General features: G+C 37.5%; 1 protein-coding gene across 1 annotated transcript in view; it reads right to left on the reverse strand.

Moving 5' to 3' along the window:
* Positions 1-2,747: 2,747 nt before the first annotated feature.
* BTBD8 (BTB domain containing 8) overlaps positions 2,748-14,865 on the reverse strand; it is a 41,058-nt gene continuing 28,940 nt past the window's right edge. The window contains exons 17-18 of the mRNA XM_071565247.1: positions 11,882-14,203; positions 2,748-10,531 (exon numbers count right to left, since the gene is read on the reverse strand). Coding sequence (XP_071421348.1) covers positions 10,062-10,531; positions 11,882-14,203 — 2,792 coding nt within the window. The 3' untranslated portion in view covers positions 2,748-10,061. The remainder of the gene's footprint in view (positions 10,532-11,881; positions 14,204-14,865) is intronic.

Raw genomic sequence — 14,865 nt, forward strand, 5'->3', positions numbered from 1 at the left:
AGCCGCGGCCGCTCCTCAGGGAACGGCGGGGGCGGCACAGCCACGGCCACAGCGGTGTGCTGGGGCCTGCCTTTCCCCTGCTCCCCATGTGCCGGGGCTGCCCTTCCTCTGTTCCCCGTGTGCCGGGGCTGCCCTTGGCCTGCTCCATGGAGGACACCGATGGTGTGCCGGGGCTGCCCTTGCCCTGCTCCATGGAGGTCATCGATGGTGTGCCGGGGTTGCTCCTCTCACCGTCCCCGCAAGTGACCCCACAAAGCGGCCCAGAAACTGGGGCTGGCCTGGGGACCTGCTGCCGTACCAGGGTACATTGTGTGACATGTTCAGCACCACTTCACTGAAAAAAATAAATGCTGAGAGCGTTGGGCCTTCTCTTTTCATCATGTAAGAGGAAACAGGACTTCACACAGTGAAGAAGAGCTGGGGCGTGGAGTAATTTAAAGCGCTGGTACTCCATTGATGTCCAGCTCTGCTGTTGGCCCAGGGACGAGTCTGGCATCACATCCTGCACTCAAACTGGCATGGCACTGAAAATCTGAGATTTTACTGAAAGCTTTTCCTTTTTAAAGGCTTTTTAGAGCATTTTAAAATAGAAGAAAGTGACCTCATTTATATATTAAAAACTATACATTTAAACTGAAGATTCTCTGGCTTGCATAAAAGTAGTTAGACATCTTAGTGATTTAAAAATGACTCTTCTCCTTTTTGTACTAGACAAGAAGTGGATTTACATCTGTTTTCCCTCTTCTGTTGGTCGAATGGGCCCGAGCTACACTTGCGTTTCACTGCAAGGATATGGGAATGTCACGCTACTTTTCATAGTAAGTCAAGTATTTCTAATACTGAATTTTTGGATTTCTGTGGAGTATAAATGTGAGTCAGCAAATGAAAATAACGTATTTGGTATCCTGACTGTTTTGGAGGGATGTGACAGGACGAACAACTGTGAAAACGTGTCCTGTAACACAGTGGAACCATGTGCTGTGACTGCATACAAAAATTGTGGAGTTAGGAACATCAGGAATTATTTTCAAGTATAATTATAAAATAATAAAGGGGTTTTATGATGAGCATTGATTATCCTGCTGACATCTGTCAATGTGAATTTTGAATTCATGCACATTATGAGTGAACTTGTGAGAAATTCCAGGGGTAAACGGTAGTAACTGTTTTGTTGTAGTGATGATACTTGATTTATAACACTATAGTGTATCTGAATTAATATTTTCGATTATGTCTAATATGTACATGCATTAATTGAACTACAACAATTCAGATGGAGAAAAAAATAGTAGTAGGGAATAGAATGGAATAAAAAAATTATTTCCAGTGTAAATATCTTTACCAGGTGAGTAGATTTCCATTTCTTCAGTGTACCACTGTTAGAAATGTACATAAAAGGGCACATTATTACATTTTAAAAAATGTAAATACAAAGAAATGTAAACACTGGATTTAGGGTCCTGGAATATCAGCAGATGCTTTTTTTCCCAACAGCCACTTATTGTGAATGAATTTGGACACCCCCAACCTCAAAATACCATTTGAAAAATGTCAAAGTACAATGATGTTTAAGTGTGGGACAATGAGAAAAACCCCAACCTTAACAGAAAATGCTTCCTGGCAGTATTTTGTCTCCAGTTGCTACATATTTACTTGTCTGAATTCTGTATCTTAATTACAGTTGGCAAAAAATTATACCAGAAACTTACCACTTGTAATGATAATGCTTGTCACTTACATTTCACATTTGAAATAAAAATAAGACTTTCTGAGACAGAAAATTCTGAGCACGATGGGTCCCACCGTGTCCTGTGTAACAGCCACCCTGGCCTAAGGCTTGTCTGGGTCAAGTCCTGTGCAGTGGGGGATGCCGAGCCCCTGGTCAAGGGACAATTCTGGTAGAAGTTTGTTCTGCAATACCATTTCAGTCTGAATCTCACTACATAACTTGGCTTTCTCTTTTTTTGAGCCTACTATCAGAAGGCCAATTAAAAAGATCTTGTACTCAAAGAAAATAGGTTTTTCTGGATTGTGTATTATTCAGAGCATTCTTCTCCACAGAAGTTTCCCTTCCCAAAAATAACTTTTGAGGGATCCTGATGAGTTCACTTTATTTTACTACTTAGGGTTATCTCTGCTTGACAATTTCTGACATTTTGCTAGTCTTAGCTTTAAATCTCAGAAACATTCCTTTCCCACACACCTACATGTGTGCATTTCACAAACGAGTGAAGATGCAGGAGGGAGAAAGAATAGGGCTGAGTCTGGCAGCATATCAAGTAATTCCTGGAAGCAGAGCAGAGAATCCCATTTAGCCAAGAGTAGAAGAATCTTGGATTACAACTCCCCTATGATAATGGGTAAGCATTTGGATGAATAACTAATTTATGACAAGGCAAACTCTATCATCTACTTAGTGTTTGTCTGTGCTGTCCAGAGCCATATCCTGTATGTTCCACAGCAGCACCATTCTTTTATTCTGTAGGGCAATTACAGAGGTATCTTCCTCTCTATGCATTTTTATATGAGAACTGATTGTTGATCTTCACATACATTACTGTTCTGTTCTCTGATGATACAACTGAAGAAAATTTTTTCCTTTTAGAGAAAATGAAGAGTGAACGTTCACTAAACCTGTAGAAAATGTAAGTAGCACTTTTTTTTTCAGTTTGCAAAGCACAAATGAAAATTGATGTCAGCAGTCCAAGTTGAATGAAGTACAATGACTCAGTATTTAACTTACACATAGGTTTATTATTTTCTGTCATACAGAAATCAACTAAGAACCCTCAGTATGTAGCATGGGGAAGAAGGGTTGTGGGACTATGCAACCATACAGATACTCTGGAAACAGAAGACCAGGTTGACAAGGAGTCATTTGGAAATCTGATTAATTAGGCCCCAACTAATTATCTAAGTCTGAAAAGCAAGCAGTTGGAAAACATGCAAGCATTCAGTTTGAGAGTTTAACACCCTCCCCCTCCCTCCACAAGACTGAGTGGTCAAAATATTCCTGGACCACAAAGCCATGGACTACAGGTAGCTACTCAAACTTTCCTCTAGATGCATCCCATTATACATATGTTGGATTAATCTTGATTACTAGAATTATTAGATTGAGGGTTTTTTCTCTACAGATACGAAGGACACTTTGTTGCAGGTAGGAAGTTTGACATATAGGTGGGGCTCATGTTTGTGGATGTTAAAATTACCTCCTTCTAGGAAGGTCACATAAAGGTTTAACATATGTACACTAGATCTGGCATGTACATATGGTTTGTCCTATTTATACTGATCTTAAGCACACTGGTAAAACTCTACTCAGAGGCAGGATGCCATACCACACTCAAAAGAATGTTATTAAAAAGAAAAGAACTAAAATTATTTCATTAAACACAAGTGTAAGAAAACAACAAAAATTGCTAAATAAGGATTGCATAAATGAGGATGCTGTAGGTTTAAGTATGTGGTGAGATTAGTCTCAAAAGTGGGTTATAGAGTTAAGTTACATGAGCCAAAATTTTTACTCAGGTAAGTAGTCTTTCCATTCAGATACTTACACACTCTGATTTTCACAAATGTGGTTTGGACACCACACACGAACTTCAGTGGGAGCTGAGAAAAGGTAGTCACATTCACTTGCATGCAAAAGTACAAAATGTGTTGCACTACCTGGGTCACTGGGCTGTGTCCCAAACTCACACATGTGAGCCTCTGTTCAGGTTCACCAGAATATGCACTCTAATCCAGTTAACAGTCAGCATCTGTTAACATACAAAACCTATTTTGACCATCAATATCCCTGTTAACTACATCCAGCTACTGAGTTATAGTCAGTCCCTCTAAATGCTGAGGTTGTAGTAATTGAAGACATGATCAGTATTAATATTTTACTGTGCAATAGCAGAAGAAATTTTGTTGCACATAGTGCAAAATGTTACAATTTCTCAGGACTTTGATTTCTCTATTTGAACAGTCTTCTGAGCTGGGAACTTCAGCAATAAATCACAAAGAACAGGGAAGCAATTTAATGGAATTCCATTATTAATTATTTCTTACTTTAACTGCATCCAGATGGCTCATCAGGATTAGAAGCTCATTAAGTTGAGTACCATATAAAAGCACAAGTGTGCACAGTGCCTGCCCCCAGTGCCAGCTCCATTACCCTTTCTGAAAAGCCAGAGTTAAACATCCACAAATGTGGACATGGATTTGCTCCTGTTTGCAGAACTGTGGCCTAATGGACTGTACAGTGCAGACTGCAAAGTATAAAAGGAAGGTCAAATGCAAGAAATAAACAGGTGTGTGCATGTCTGCACTGTATGGCTTCAGTTATTAGTTACCAAATGTAAAAAAATAAAAGAAATTATCAAACCCCGTATTCTTCCCCAATTGATACCCAGTTTTTAAATAAATTGCTTTCTTCTGTTAACAGGTTTAGTTTTCTTAAACAAAAATAGTAGTTGTCAACAAGAAGCAGCTTGGTTTTAAATTAGCTAAAGAAGATATTTGGGCTGTAATTTTTCCCCAAATTGAACACATTAAAGCTTATTTTTCAAAAAAATATCATATATAGCTTGTGTTCAAGAAAGATGAAAATCAATATGGATTTTCTGCAAGAGATGAAAGCTTCTAATTATATTGGATTTCAGATCTAAAAACCCATTTCCACGGAATATCTGTTGTAACAAAGCTGCAATAATTCTCATTTTATCTTTTGTCCTCAGTTCCTGTGTAGTCCTGGCAAGAATGTCATCTATCAATGTACAAATGTTAAATCACCCCAGTCATGAAATATTAACAGAATGCATACAATTATGACTAAAAAATTGAAGTCTTTCTAGCTGTAATTTGTCACACCTACAATTGTACAATGTTATTAGAAGAGTAAAATTAGAAAACTATGAAATAGATATATTGGAAAAAATAGCATTTCTACATGCATTAATATAGGCAAGCCCTGAATCTGCTTCAGTTGAGGTCAACAGTCTTTTCTTTGACATTAATGAAAGCAAAATAATGAATTCTTAAATGTCTTGGTTCTGAGCAACCAACGAACAACATAAGAGCAGTTCTTAATTCTTTCATGCAAAGGTTTAGATTTTCTGGAGCAAAGCAGAATGAGCATGCCACTAATCATTTTCCAGATGGCACTAATATATATTGAAAGTTTTAAAACAGTCTCCTACAATCTGTATCTAGAAACAGGGGGTTTTTGTTTTGTTTTTACATATTCCCTGAAAGAAACTGATAGACAATTCAAAGGGAACACACCTTATGGACAGTCTTTGTGAGAAACATGGGAAGTTCTCTTGCCCCAATTCTTCCAAAATAATAATAAAATTTGCAAACTCAAAAATTCAGTATAATTTTGAAATAATTTAAAATCTTAAGAAGTGTGGAATAAGATTATCAAACATTTACAGTTCAGTCACGTATCATCCAGAACTTAAAAAATATTGCAAGCAAGCCATATTTCTTGTACTTGATTACTAATATTTTCCAACAATGCTCGAAGTTGTTATATTATTACTGGAGTATTTTAATCTCAAATTAGTGTTTGCTGTGAGCACCATGTTTCTGCCTTACATGCTGTGGGCTGTGAGGCCCCAGCAACCTCATTTATCTTTGAAGTTACCCCTGCTTTTAGCACGTCAGACTAGAGACCTTTCGAGGTCTGTTCAGGCCTGCATTTTCCTGTAGTTCTATGATTTTTCTGTAATTCTACGATTCTGGAAAGCTTTTCTAAGGGAAAAATGACGACTGTATGGAGTGTCCTTTCCACTACCCCTAAACCACAAAAGCAGATGTCTGGGTTTTATGCCCTTATCTGATCACTTCCAGCAGCCCAGACTGCCTGCTGATCTCATTTCATGCTTTCTTATCTCTCCTGATCTTCACTCATGTCTCAGTGTCCACATTTCTTTTGCTACTCTATATAAACATGCTGTAATCTCATGCATTCAAAAGCAACCCAAAATATATTATTGACTGATCTTCTTTTCTAACTGTTGTCTCTCTCTTAATGGTTAGGCTCAGTTTCCTTCCTGCCATTCTGTCACCTCTACCACACTGCTGTCTGCCTGCCTTCCACCCTGCGAGCCAGGGTCTGTTCTGACCACAGTCCTTAAGAACACTTTCCTAACCAACCTCAAAACTGCTATTTTATACATCTGCCTTGTGGGCCTTCCTCAGTGAAGGCAGTGGTGCAGTTTTCCTTAAACCCTGTCATCCTCACTTGACTCCTGTTTCCATCTTTATTTCCTTTGCTTCCCTAATGGATCTTTATTTTGAGCAGATTATTTGGAAGAACCTCCACTTTCCTCAGTTTCTTATAGGGTTCCAAGTCTTTGGGCCTCCCTTTTCCCTCTGCAATATGTCTGTTGGTGATTTATTCCACAAATACAATTTTAGCTTGTATCTGTAGTAAAAACCCAGTGGAGCTGCTTCCCCAGTCCAGACTAGACTCTCATTTTCCAAGTTAAAAAAGAAAAAAAGTTGATTTTTTTAGGTATAATCTTTTTTAAACTTAATACCTTCATACGTGTAAAACATCCTTCCTTATTTTTCACTTTTATAACATGTAATTCAAGATAGGCAAAATCAGGGTCTGATTTCCCAGTTCTCTCCTCTAAATTTCACTAATAGTTTACTAAATTTGGTGTTACGGCCTGTAGGATACAGACACCTTTACCCATTCACATAACAATCTCAGATAAGCTGTCAGTATCACCTGTTAACTGCAACATTGTTCTTTCAGGCTTTGATAAAGCAAGTTCACTGCTCTTATTCAAGATACTACTGCAAAGGTAAATTCTTAAACAATATTTTGACTATTCCATCTCTTTAGTTTCTTCACTGATGCCCTTTCACTGTTTCATCATATGTACCTACCTTGTCCTTACTTTAGAGGTCCTTTGGAACCTCCTAATCACTATTCACTTAGAGCCTATGACACCAGCTTTGGTTGTTGCTCTTAAGTTTTCAGACAAACCTTTATCCATTCTCCCATGTTTAGGAGAAGAGGCCAATACAGTGACAAAATCACTGTCAGGAGGCATGAGCAGGACTCTGTAGAACTCTGGTGACTGATACTATTAAACAAGACAGCCACCTACACCTGGCTTAAAGCTTGAACATGTCAGGGTCAGGCACGAAGAGTTTAGCCAGCACACCAGGCTGGTCAGGAACTCAGATTCTTCCAGCTCCCTCATTATCCAGTCTCCAAATCTCACCCTGCAACTTCCCCTTCTCATAATGCATGCAGGAGAAAAAACTGTTTGAACTGATGCTGTGCTGAGACCATTGCTAATCAGCTAGATAAATATTGACACGCTCATTTTACTTTTCCATCCATGTGCATTTTTTTTGTCTTTTGTCTTAACTTGGATTATAACCCCTCTGTGGGAAGGCTTTGTTTTCGTTCTGGGTTTGTGCAATGTCTAGCCAGTGGGACGTTGGTCTGATTAAGCCTCACAGGCACTCTGGTAATGCAAGTTAAAAACAATACCACTTTTTATTCCTGCTACTTCTACAGACACTATTTGGCTGTGGGAAGCCGAATTCTATGGCTGCATATGTAACAACTGAACAATGTCATACCCTAATCAGTGGTCTGCTGCAAAACTATTAAAAGAATTGCAGGACTTGACGAGAGGAACTAATTTAATTTTGATACAACTGGAAAAGTAAATGCAAAGAAAAAAAGCAATTAAAAACCCCCTTATATGTGACTGTATTTCATACAACAAACATGAAACTTTGTGTGTTACTTCACTGCTGCATTATCAATTCAGTAAGAAGTTAACAATATGGGCAAAGCAAAAAATACACACTGTCACTTCCCCTTTCCATCACTTCATCTTGTTTAACGTGTGAATGCCCACTATCAGAATATCATCAGGATTTTTAAGTTGATTAGACTTTTTGGTAAGCAAGTCTTACTTTAGTGTTTTAGACAGAAATTGAAACTCTATTCTTCAGCCTTCTATAAGAGCTGCTCTCAAGTTTTGTCTTTGGCTAATACCATAGTTTATTCTTTTATTCAAAGGTTATCCCCCATTTATATACCTTTGAAGGTGAAAAAGTGTTCTTGATGATTTGCACTTCTAAAGGTTCTTCTAAGTTGGTCAATTTGAAGACTGGTTCAAATACAGTATATTACATGTATAATATTCTGAATTATAATATCGCAGACTATTGTTGCTGCTGCTAAAAGAGTAGGTTAGAAAGATTTTTATAAAAGAGACTGAACATCTTCCTTCCCCGAGTTTAGAGTCCTCCATTGACATAAAAAGAAAGGAAGGCTTTCCTTTTTTTTTGCCTACCTTGATATTAAGGAATGAGATAAAATTCTTCCTCTGTTTATTTGGAGGAGAATAAAACATTACTTTTGTACCAGAAGTTCAACAATGTGGCTTTCTAGATAAATTATTTTGCCTCAAAGCTCTTTACTATGTCAAATCCAAAGGTAAGACAAGTCCTAACTTCTGTAATCATATGCTAGGGCAACTTTGTATTTGCACAGAACTGAGAGTTTGACTATGAACAGAAAGAAATGAAGTTTGTCAAAAATTTAAGGTGCACTGTTGGAACTGTGCAAAAGTTTGCAAAACTGACCATGTTATCAGTGGTTACAGCCAGGTTAAGTTGTGGAAGTATCTTAAATAGCTCCAACACAAAAAGCATGTTAGTAGCCATTTACTGCCATATGGCACCTACTTCAGAAGGCACTTCTGTTAATGACTGAGAGGAGGTAGAACACTTCCTGTTTAGACTTTAAGCTGTGTGAAAGACAAGTCCTACTGTTCCCATAATGCAGATATTTTAGAGGGCCCAACCTTTGCAGGGGATAAAACCTCTGTGTTTCTGACTTAGTAAGAATTACAAATAGTTTCTCACTTCTTCCTCCTTGTCAAATCAGAAAGACAATAACCAGTCCTATCCACACCCAAATACCCCAAAGCAGCAGAAAGAGCTGTGTATCCTATTTCACTCTGATTCAGAAGAAAGGTTATGTTGACATTTATTTTCAATATATAAAAGCTACACTAGAGATATTAATGAAGATGCAAGAATCCTATTACCACTCCAAAAATGTAGCATCTGTGAAAACAAAACCTAATTCCTGAGAATTTTGCTATGCCCCAGCATCAGGAGGGTGCAAGGGTTATGAACTGAAGCGAGAAGGTAATTCTAGTCAACATCAGACTTCTGATGTAACACTGACCACGACTTCAGAATCAGATATAATTTTGGAAACATCATACATGCTGTTTCTTAGAACAGGAGCAGCATTCTACTAACTCCTTTGAATTCATGCACTATGACATTTAAAATATTTACTTAAACACGTGCATTTCTAACAAAGGAACAGTGCTCTTCCTATAGCACAGACCCTCTGAAGTCTTATATTTAAAGGAAAGACAATTTTAAAAATTTATTGGAAACTTCTAAACCAAACAAACCAATATACAAAATCAAATTTGAAAGAAACGGATGAAACAAGCTGCTCATATCAATAAGGCCCAAGGCAGATTCAGCCTGAAACATTTTCTTTGAGCGAGTGTGTTTCCATCATTTAAAGTACTGTTGGCACATATTACCTTTTGACACAACCGTTCTGAATCTTTATTGTCGTAAAATTAAGTGACCATGTAGAGAGGGGGGGAAAAAGAGGGGGAATAGCTCTACTAATTGTGCATTGATCTTTAAATTTCCGCTGAATGAGAACATTAGATGTCAAAAAAAGAAGCTAAAAAGGGAGGGTGGAAACCAAGGCTTTTCTTTCATGTCATCTAGTTTGTCTAACAATTCTAGAAAATACATGCTCAAGTTCATTTTTAGAAAAGACATACATTTAAATCTTGAAAAATTATTGTACTTGTGATTAAATCTAGATTATAAATTAACATATTTACCTCATTATATCAGAAAGATTGCCTCAGTATCAAGAATTGCTTGTTCTTGACTGATGCAGTATTTCATTATTGTATGGAAAAAACTCATCAAAAATAGATTTGGGGAATGAGTTGGAGTTCAGTTGCAAACAGTTGGTCACCTTAATGATGGGTTTCCAGTTCAAGAATTGTCCATTCCCCCTGAGGGGACGAACAGTCTTCAGATGAGAAGCTTGCCACTGTAATGCTTGCTGAAGAATCGTCCAATGGAGACATGAGTTCAGTCCACCTACTGAATGTGTCAACTTGTGATGTACCCTGAGGATTTGAACCATCTCGTGCCAGAAACAGTGTCTGATTGATAAGACATTGTGCTAAGTTAAGGTCTTCAGGAACAGAGTTTTTGAAATCTATATTTGAGTCCTGCTCAGATAACAATTGCCTGAGAAGAGTCCAGTCCTGTTCTGCAAACTGCTGATCTTCAAAATCCACATCTAGAACTGCTGTTTCTGAATCCATCCTCTGCTCAATTGCTTCTCCAACATCCATCTCATATATTGGAGAAAGGGTTTTTGAAGGCCGATGCTCATACAAGCAGGTTTGTGCCATTGTGTCATAATCATCTATGTCTCCTGAAATAATTCACAATACTGTACAATGTAAAAATTGTAGATGATCCTCCCCTCAGGGCTGTGTAGAGCAAAATTTAATTCATTCAGGAAGGACAATCCAATCAGGTTAAAAAAGGGGGGATGGAGGGTTATACAAAATTGACAAAATTTGAGGCATTTATTTCCTATATAAAAAACAAAGTATGATTTATAAATTAAGTTAAAGTAGCAATCACCACTGGTAATTAACAATAACCTCCATAATTAAGTTTCTGATACAGAAAATGACAATGTAAATATACACTTAATGCACATGAAATTTCTCATTTACTACATAAATTAAATTTAGACCAGGAGGTGCATAGAGGGAATTAATAGAGAATGATTACTGAATGGTGACTTAAGCTATGTCAGCTTAGAAGAGAATTAAAACCAAAACTGTTTATCCACAGGCTTAATTTCTATACTGCACATGCAAGGGCAGCTGCAGGCAAGGGCAAGCAAACTGAAAAAAAATAGTACAACTTTTAATGTCTTCTTGTTCTGTGGTCTGGCTGAACATAGATCATCATCAGTGTTTCATTGCTCTTGAATACACAATAGTTGTAATCAACACTATTGTATATTTTTGATGGGGTAAACAGACTCAATTATTGATAGAAAGAAGACAAAACACAAAACTAGACAAGTGGTCATCTAGCTACATGAAACAAGCTAGAACGTCTTTGTATATAAGCATCAGTTCTAAGTATAATATCTCTTTTAGGAAATAAGCTTTTACTGGTAAAATTTAGAATTTTAGACATCTCACAAGCTCTAAAGCAGAGTTCAAACCTGCTCCCACTGGTGTATATGGCAAATATTCTGTTATATTCAGTGGGAGAAGGATCCAAAATTGTATATAATATATAAGTAAATAAATTACAACAGTAATGCATATAGCTGTTCAGGTAAACAGTTCAGTGCGCTTTAGTTAAGGTTATTACTTTAGTTATTGCACATCCCATTCAGACATACTATATGTTGTCAAGCAGACAAAACAAATACTAAGATTCCATCAAAAGCTGATGCTGTCAATGTTAGATTGGATCAAAAATAACTGAAGTACAGACAACTGCATCCAATCTTTCTTTTAGCATTACATAAAATCTGTTTTCTTGTAGTCAAGTTTCTCATTGAACAGCAGGGTATTGACGGATATTTCAAACAGACAAGCATTCTCTACCCAAGTGAAATACTTAAAAATATTTAAATTTAATATAGTTTCAGCCAAAATTACTTCAGTTCAGGATTCAATCCCAGAAAAATTGCCAAAGCTTTCCCTATTAATTTGTTTCTGAATGACTGAATGTTTCTATTTCTGTACATTACCTGGAAGTAAATCAGTATTAGCGCATTCAGTAGTTGCTGGTTGACTGTCTCTCACTTCCTGAGTCAGTATCTGATTCTTACTGGCTTCTACAGGTTTTGCAGAGCTGCTCTTTTGCACATCAGAATTAGTTTCTCTCTGCTGAAGATCCAGATGACATGGTCTTTCTTGAGATTTTGTATCGTTTTCTAAGTATTTATTGCACTGCTGAAATTCACTGGCCACTTCATTCTTCATATTTACTTTTTGTTTTTCTCCTGGACATGGACTAGTAGCTGCTGAATGTACTTTCTCCAGGCCATTTTGTTCAGTCATTGAAGCACCTTGATTCTCCTTCCCTGGGATTTCAGTACCGTGAAGATGTAAGAGAGAACTTCCACTTTTATCCAATCTATTCTCTCTATCCTTACGCTGTTTGCCATCCAGGAATCCATCTTCGGTTTCCAGTGCGTATCTTGAATAAAAGGTTTTTCCATGCTGCTCTTGAGAAACATTGTCAAATACTTCTGGAGTAAGAGAATCTATTGAGTGCTGAAGTGAAGTATGAGTTTCCACTTTATCATCAGATCCCAATTCCTCACATTCATCTACTGAAAGTAAAACAGATCGTTTGAAATTTTTAGTTTTAGAGAATTCATGACTTATAGTATCATTTTCTGCTGCATCTTCAAAAGCTAAATTATCAATCCCTTGGAATGGTTGAGTAGGAACATTTGATGGAGTGAAGTTTTCTGCAACATTCTCTGCTTCAGATCTGTCATCTTCTGTTTCATCAGCAGAAGAAGAAACTTGGTCTGCTTCCTGAGTAAACTGCGTATTACCAAAAGTAGAACTTTTGCTTTCTCTAGTGTTGGTCCGTGAACTCTCCTGATGGGACCAAATTTCAGGTCTTTTTCTTGGTATTTCATCATCACTCGTTGAATTAACACGGAAGAGATCAGAACCCTCTTTTTTCATTTTCACTTCTATTCTTAGGCTGCTGTCATAAATTTTTAATTCCTCAGGTGTACTTGTGTCACTGCTGCTTCTTCCAAGAAAATCATGACATAACATAGTGCTGCATTTAGAAATCCCTCTTTCATTGGATCCCTCATCATCCTGAGAGCCTCCAGCATCATAATCTTCTGACCTTGGTTTAATATCATCAGAGGATGTGGTTGCACTGCCAGTATCTGATTCTGGACTCTCTTTTGGATCTATGGCACCAGTACTCCAGTGGTCCACAAAGGGAATTTCTGCATTTTCACAGTTTTCTGGCATTTCCGTAGGATCTACAAGCTCTGTGTAACTAGGTGAATATTTTTCTGTTATTTGTTCTGTGGAACATTCTGAAACATCATCTAAATCTGCTGTAACTGATTTATATTCACTCAAAGCTGATGTATCACACAGTTCATCAGCTGTAAGAAATCCCTCCATTTGGATGCGAGGAGATGATGTCTCATCCTCTTTATTGGTTAATCTGGAAAAGCTTGACAAAGCATTTTCACCATAGTTAAGATCTGTTTCAGAGTTTAATTTATCACGTTGTTCACTACAGACTTCTGTTGCTTTTGAATCTTTCACCAGTTCTTCTGGACCAGTAGCCTTTTGATTGTTTTCCTTGGAAAAGTCTGCATATCCATCACTGGAAGACTGTTCATGACAGTGAAATTCATCTGTATTATCAATCTTTGTAGCTTTAATCTTTTTAACTCCAGACTGATCTCCGCAGATTTGTCCTGTTGCTGTGTCATTTTGCACTGAAACATTTAGTTTAGAAATAGTTTCTTCTGTAACTCGAGAAGATTCAGACTGTATTTTGTATTGCACATTTTCAGAAGAATCTGATAATTTCTGTTTGTTGGGTTGACAGGACTCCAGCAGTTTATCAGCACTGCTGCTTTCCACTGTAGGTTTTAAAGATTCATTTGCAGAATAGCATTCATTGCCATGGAGATGACCTGCCACACCATCAGCTGTGTTCTTCTCAACTTTCTGTCCTGGACCTCTGTGCTCAGAGGTGTGCATGTACTTCTGGACAACAGGAGATTCACTCCTTGAATGCTTTTGGGCAGAGGACTGAGATTTTAATGCAGCTGTTTTCTGCTTTGGGTCTTTACTATTCATAGTCTCAGCATACTTTGATGGAGCCAGGGTTTTAGGTGTTATTTTTGCAGGGGCTTTTGTTACAGATGTTTGTGACAGCTTAACACTCTTCTTCTTGGCTGAAGGATGTTTTTCTGGGAGAGTTGTCTGAACCAGATGTTGTAACCCATTTTTTTCTTCATTATGTTTTGGAGATACTCCTGATTTCAGTGAACTTGTTGATTCCCCCTGAGGTCCTAACAAACAGTAAAAAAGACACTAAAGATTGTGTATGCCAGCCACAGTATAATGTACCAATTTTATGTTAGTGCTTATGTTGAGAAACAAGTTACTCAACTTTGCATGTAACTAAGGAATTTAAGGCTTCTTAAAAAATTAAGAATTGAGATCTTAAACAACTAGTAGACAAAAATACCACCTTGCATTTACATGCCATCTTTAAAGCAATTCATAGACTATACATACAGGAATCACTTCAGCCTGTAACTGAGGCAGTCACCACTGGAGCAGAAAGCAGCAGCTCTCTAATAATGCACAGAAACTCTGCACAGCAGTTTAGCTCAGGAAGTGATGAGCACTGTATTCAATTTATATTGTAGAGGAAATGAAAGGAGGCAGAAAATAATTACATTAGTTATAATGTGATTAGAATACCAGAATTAATGTCCCTGCTCAGTCAGAAAACACTGCAAGATTTTTAAGGACCACAACTTGACAGAACCTGTGTTTTCTACATTATAATGCATTTAAGATAAAGTAACCTGAATATTGGAGCTCCATCCTTAACACTTTGTTTCTTTATGAAGCAGTGGTCCCTCTCTGTGGTCTACAATGTAATTTCCTGCTCCTGCCATCAGCAGCTGTTGGAATCGAGTGTCTGTGGGTCAGTATCAGCAGT

This window comes from Pithys albifrons, chromosome 10 (genome assembly GCF_047495875.1).
Source record: "Pithys albifrons albifrons isolate INPA30051 chromosome 10, PitAlb_v1, whole genome shotgun sequence".
In the NCBI taxonomy this organism is placed as follows: domain Eukaryota; kingdom Metazoa; phylum Chordata; class Aves; order Passeriformes; family Thamnophilidae; genus Pithys; species Pithys albifrons.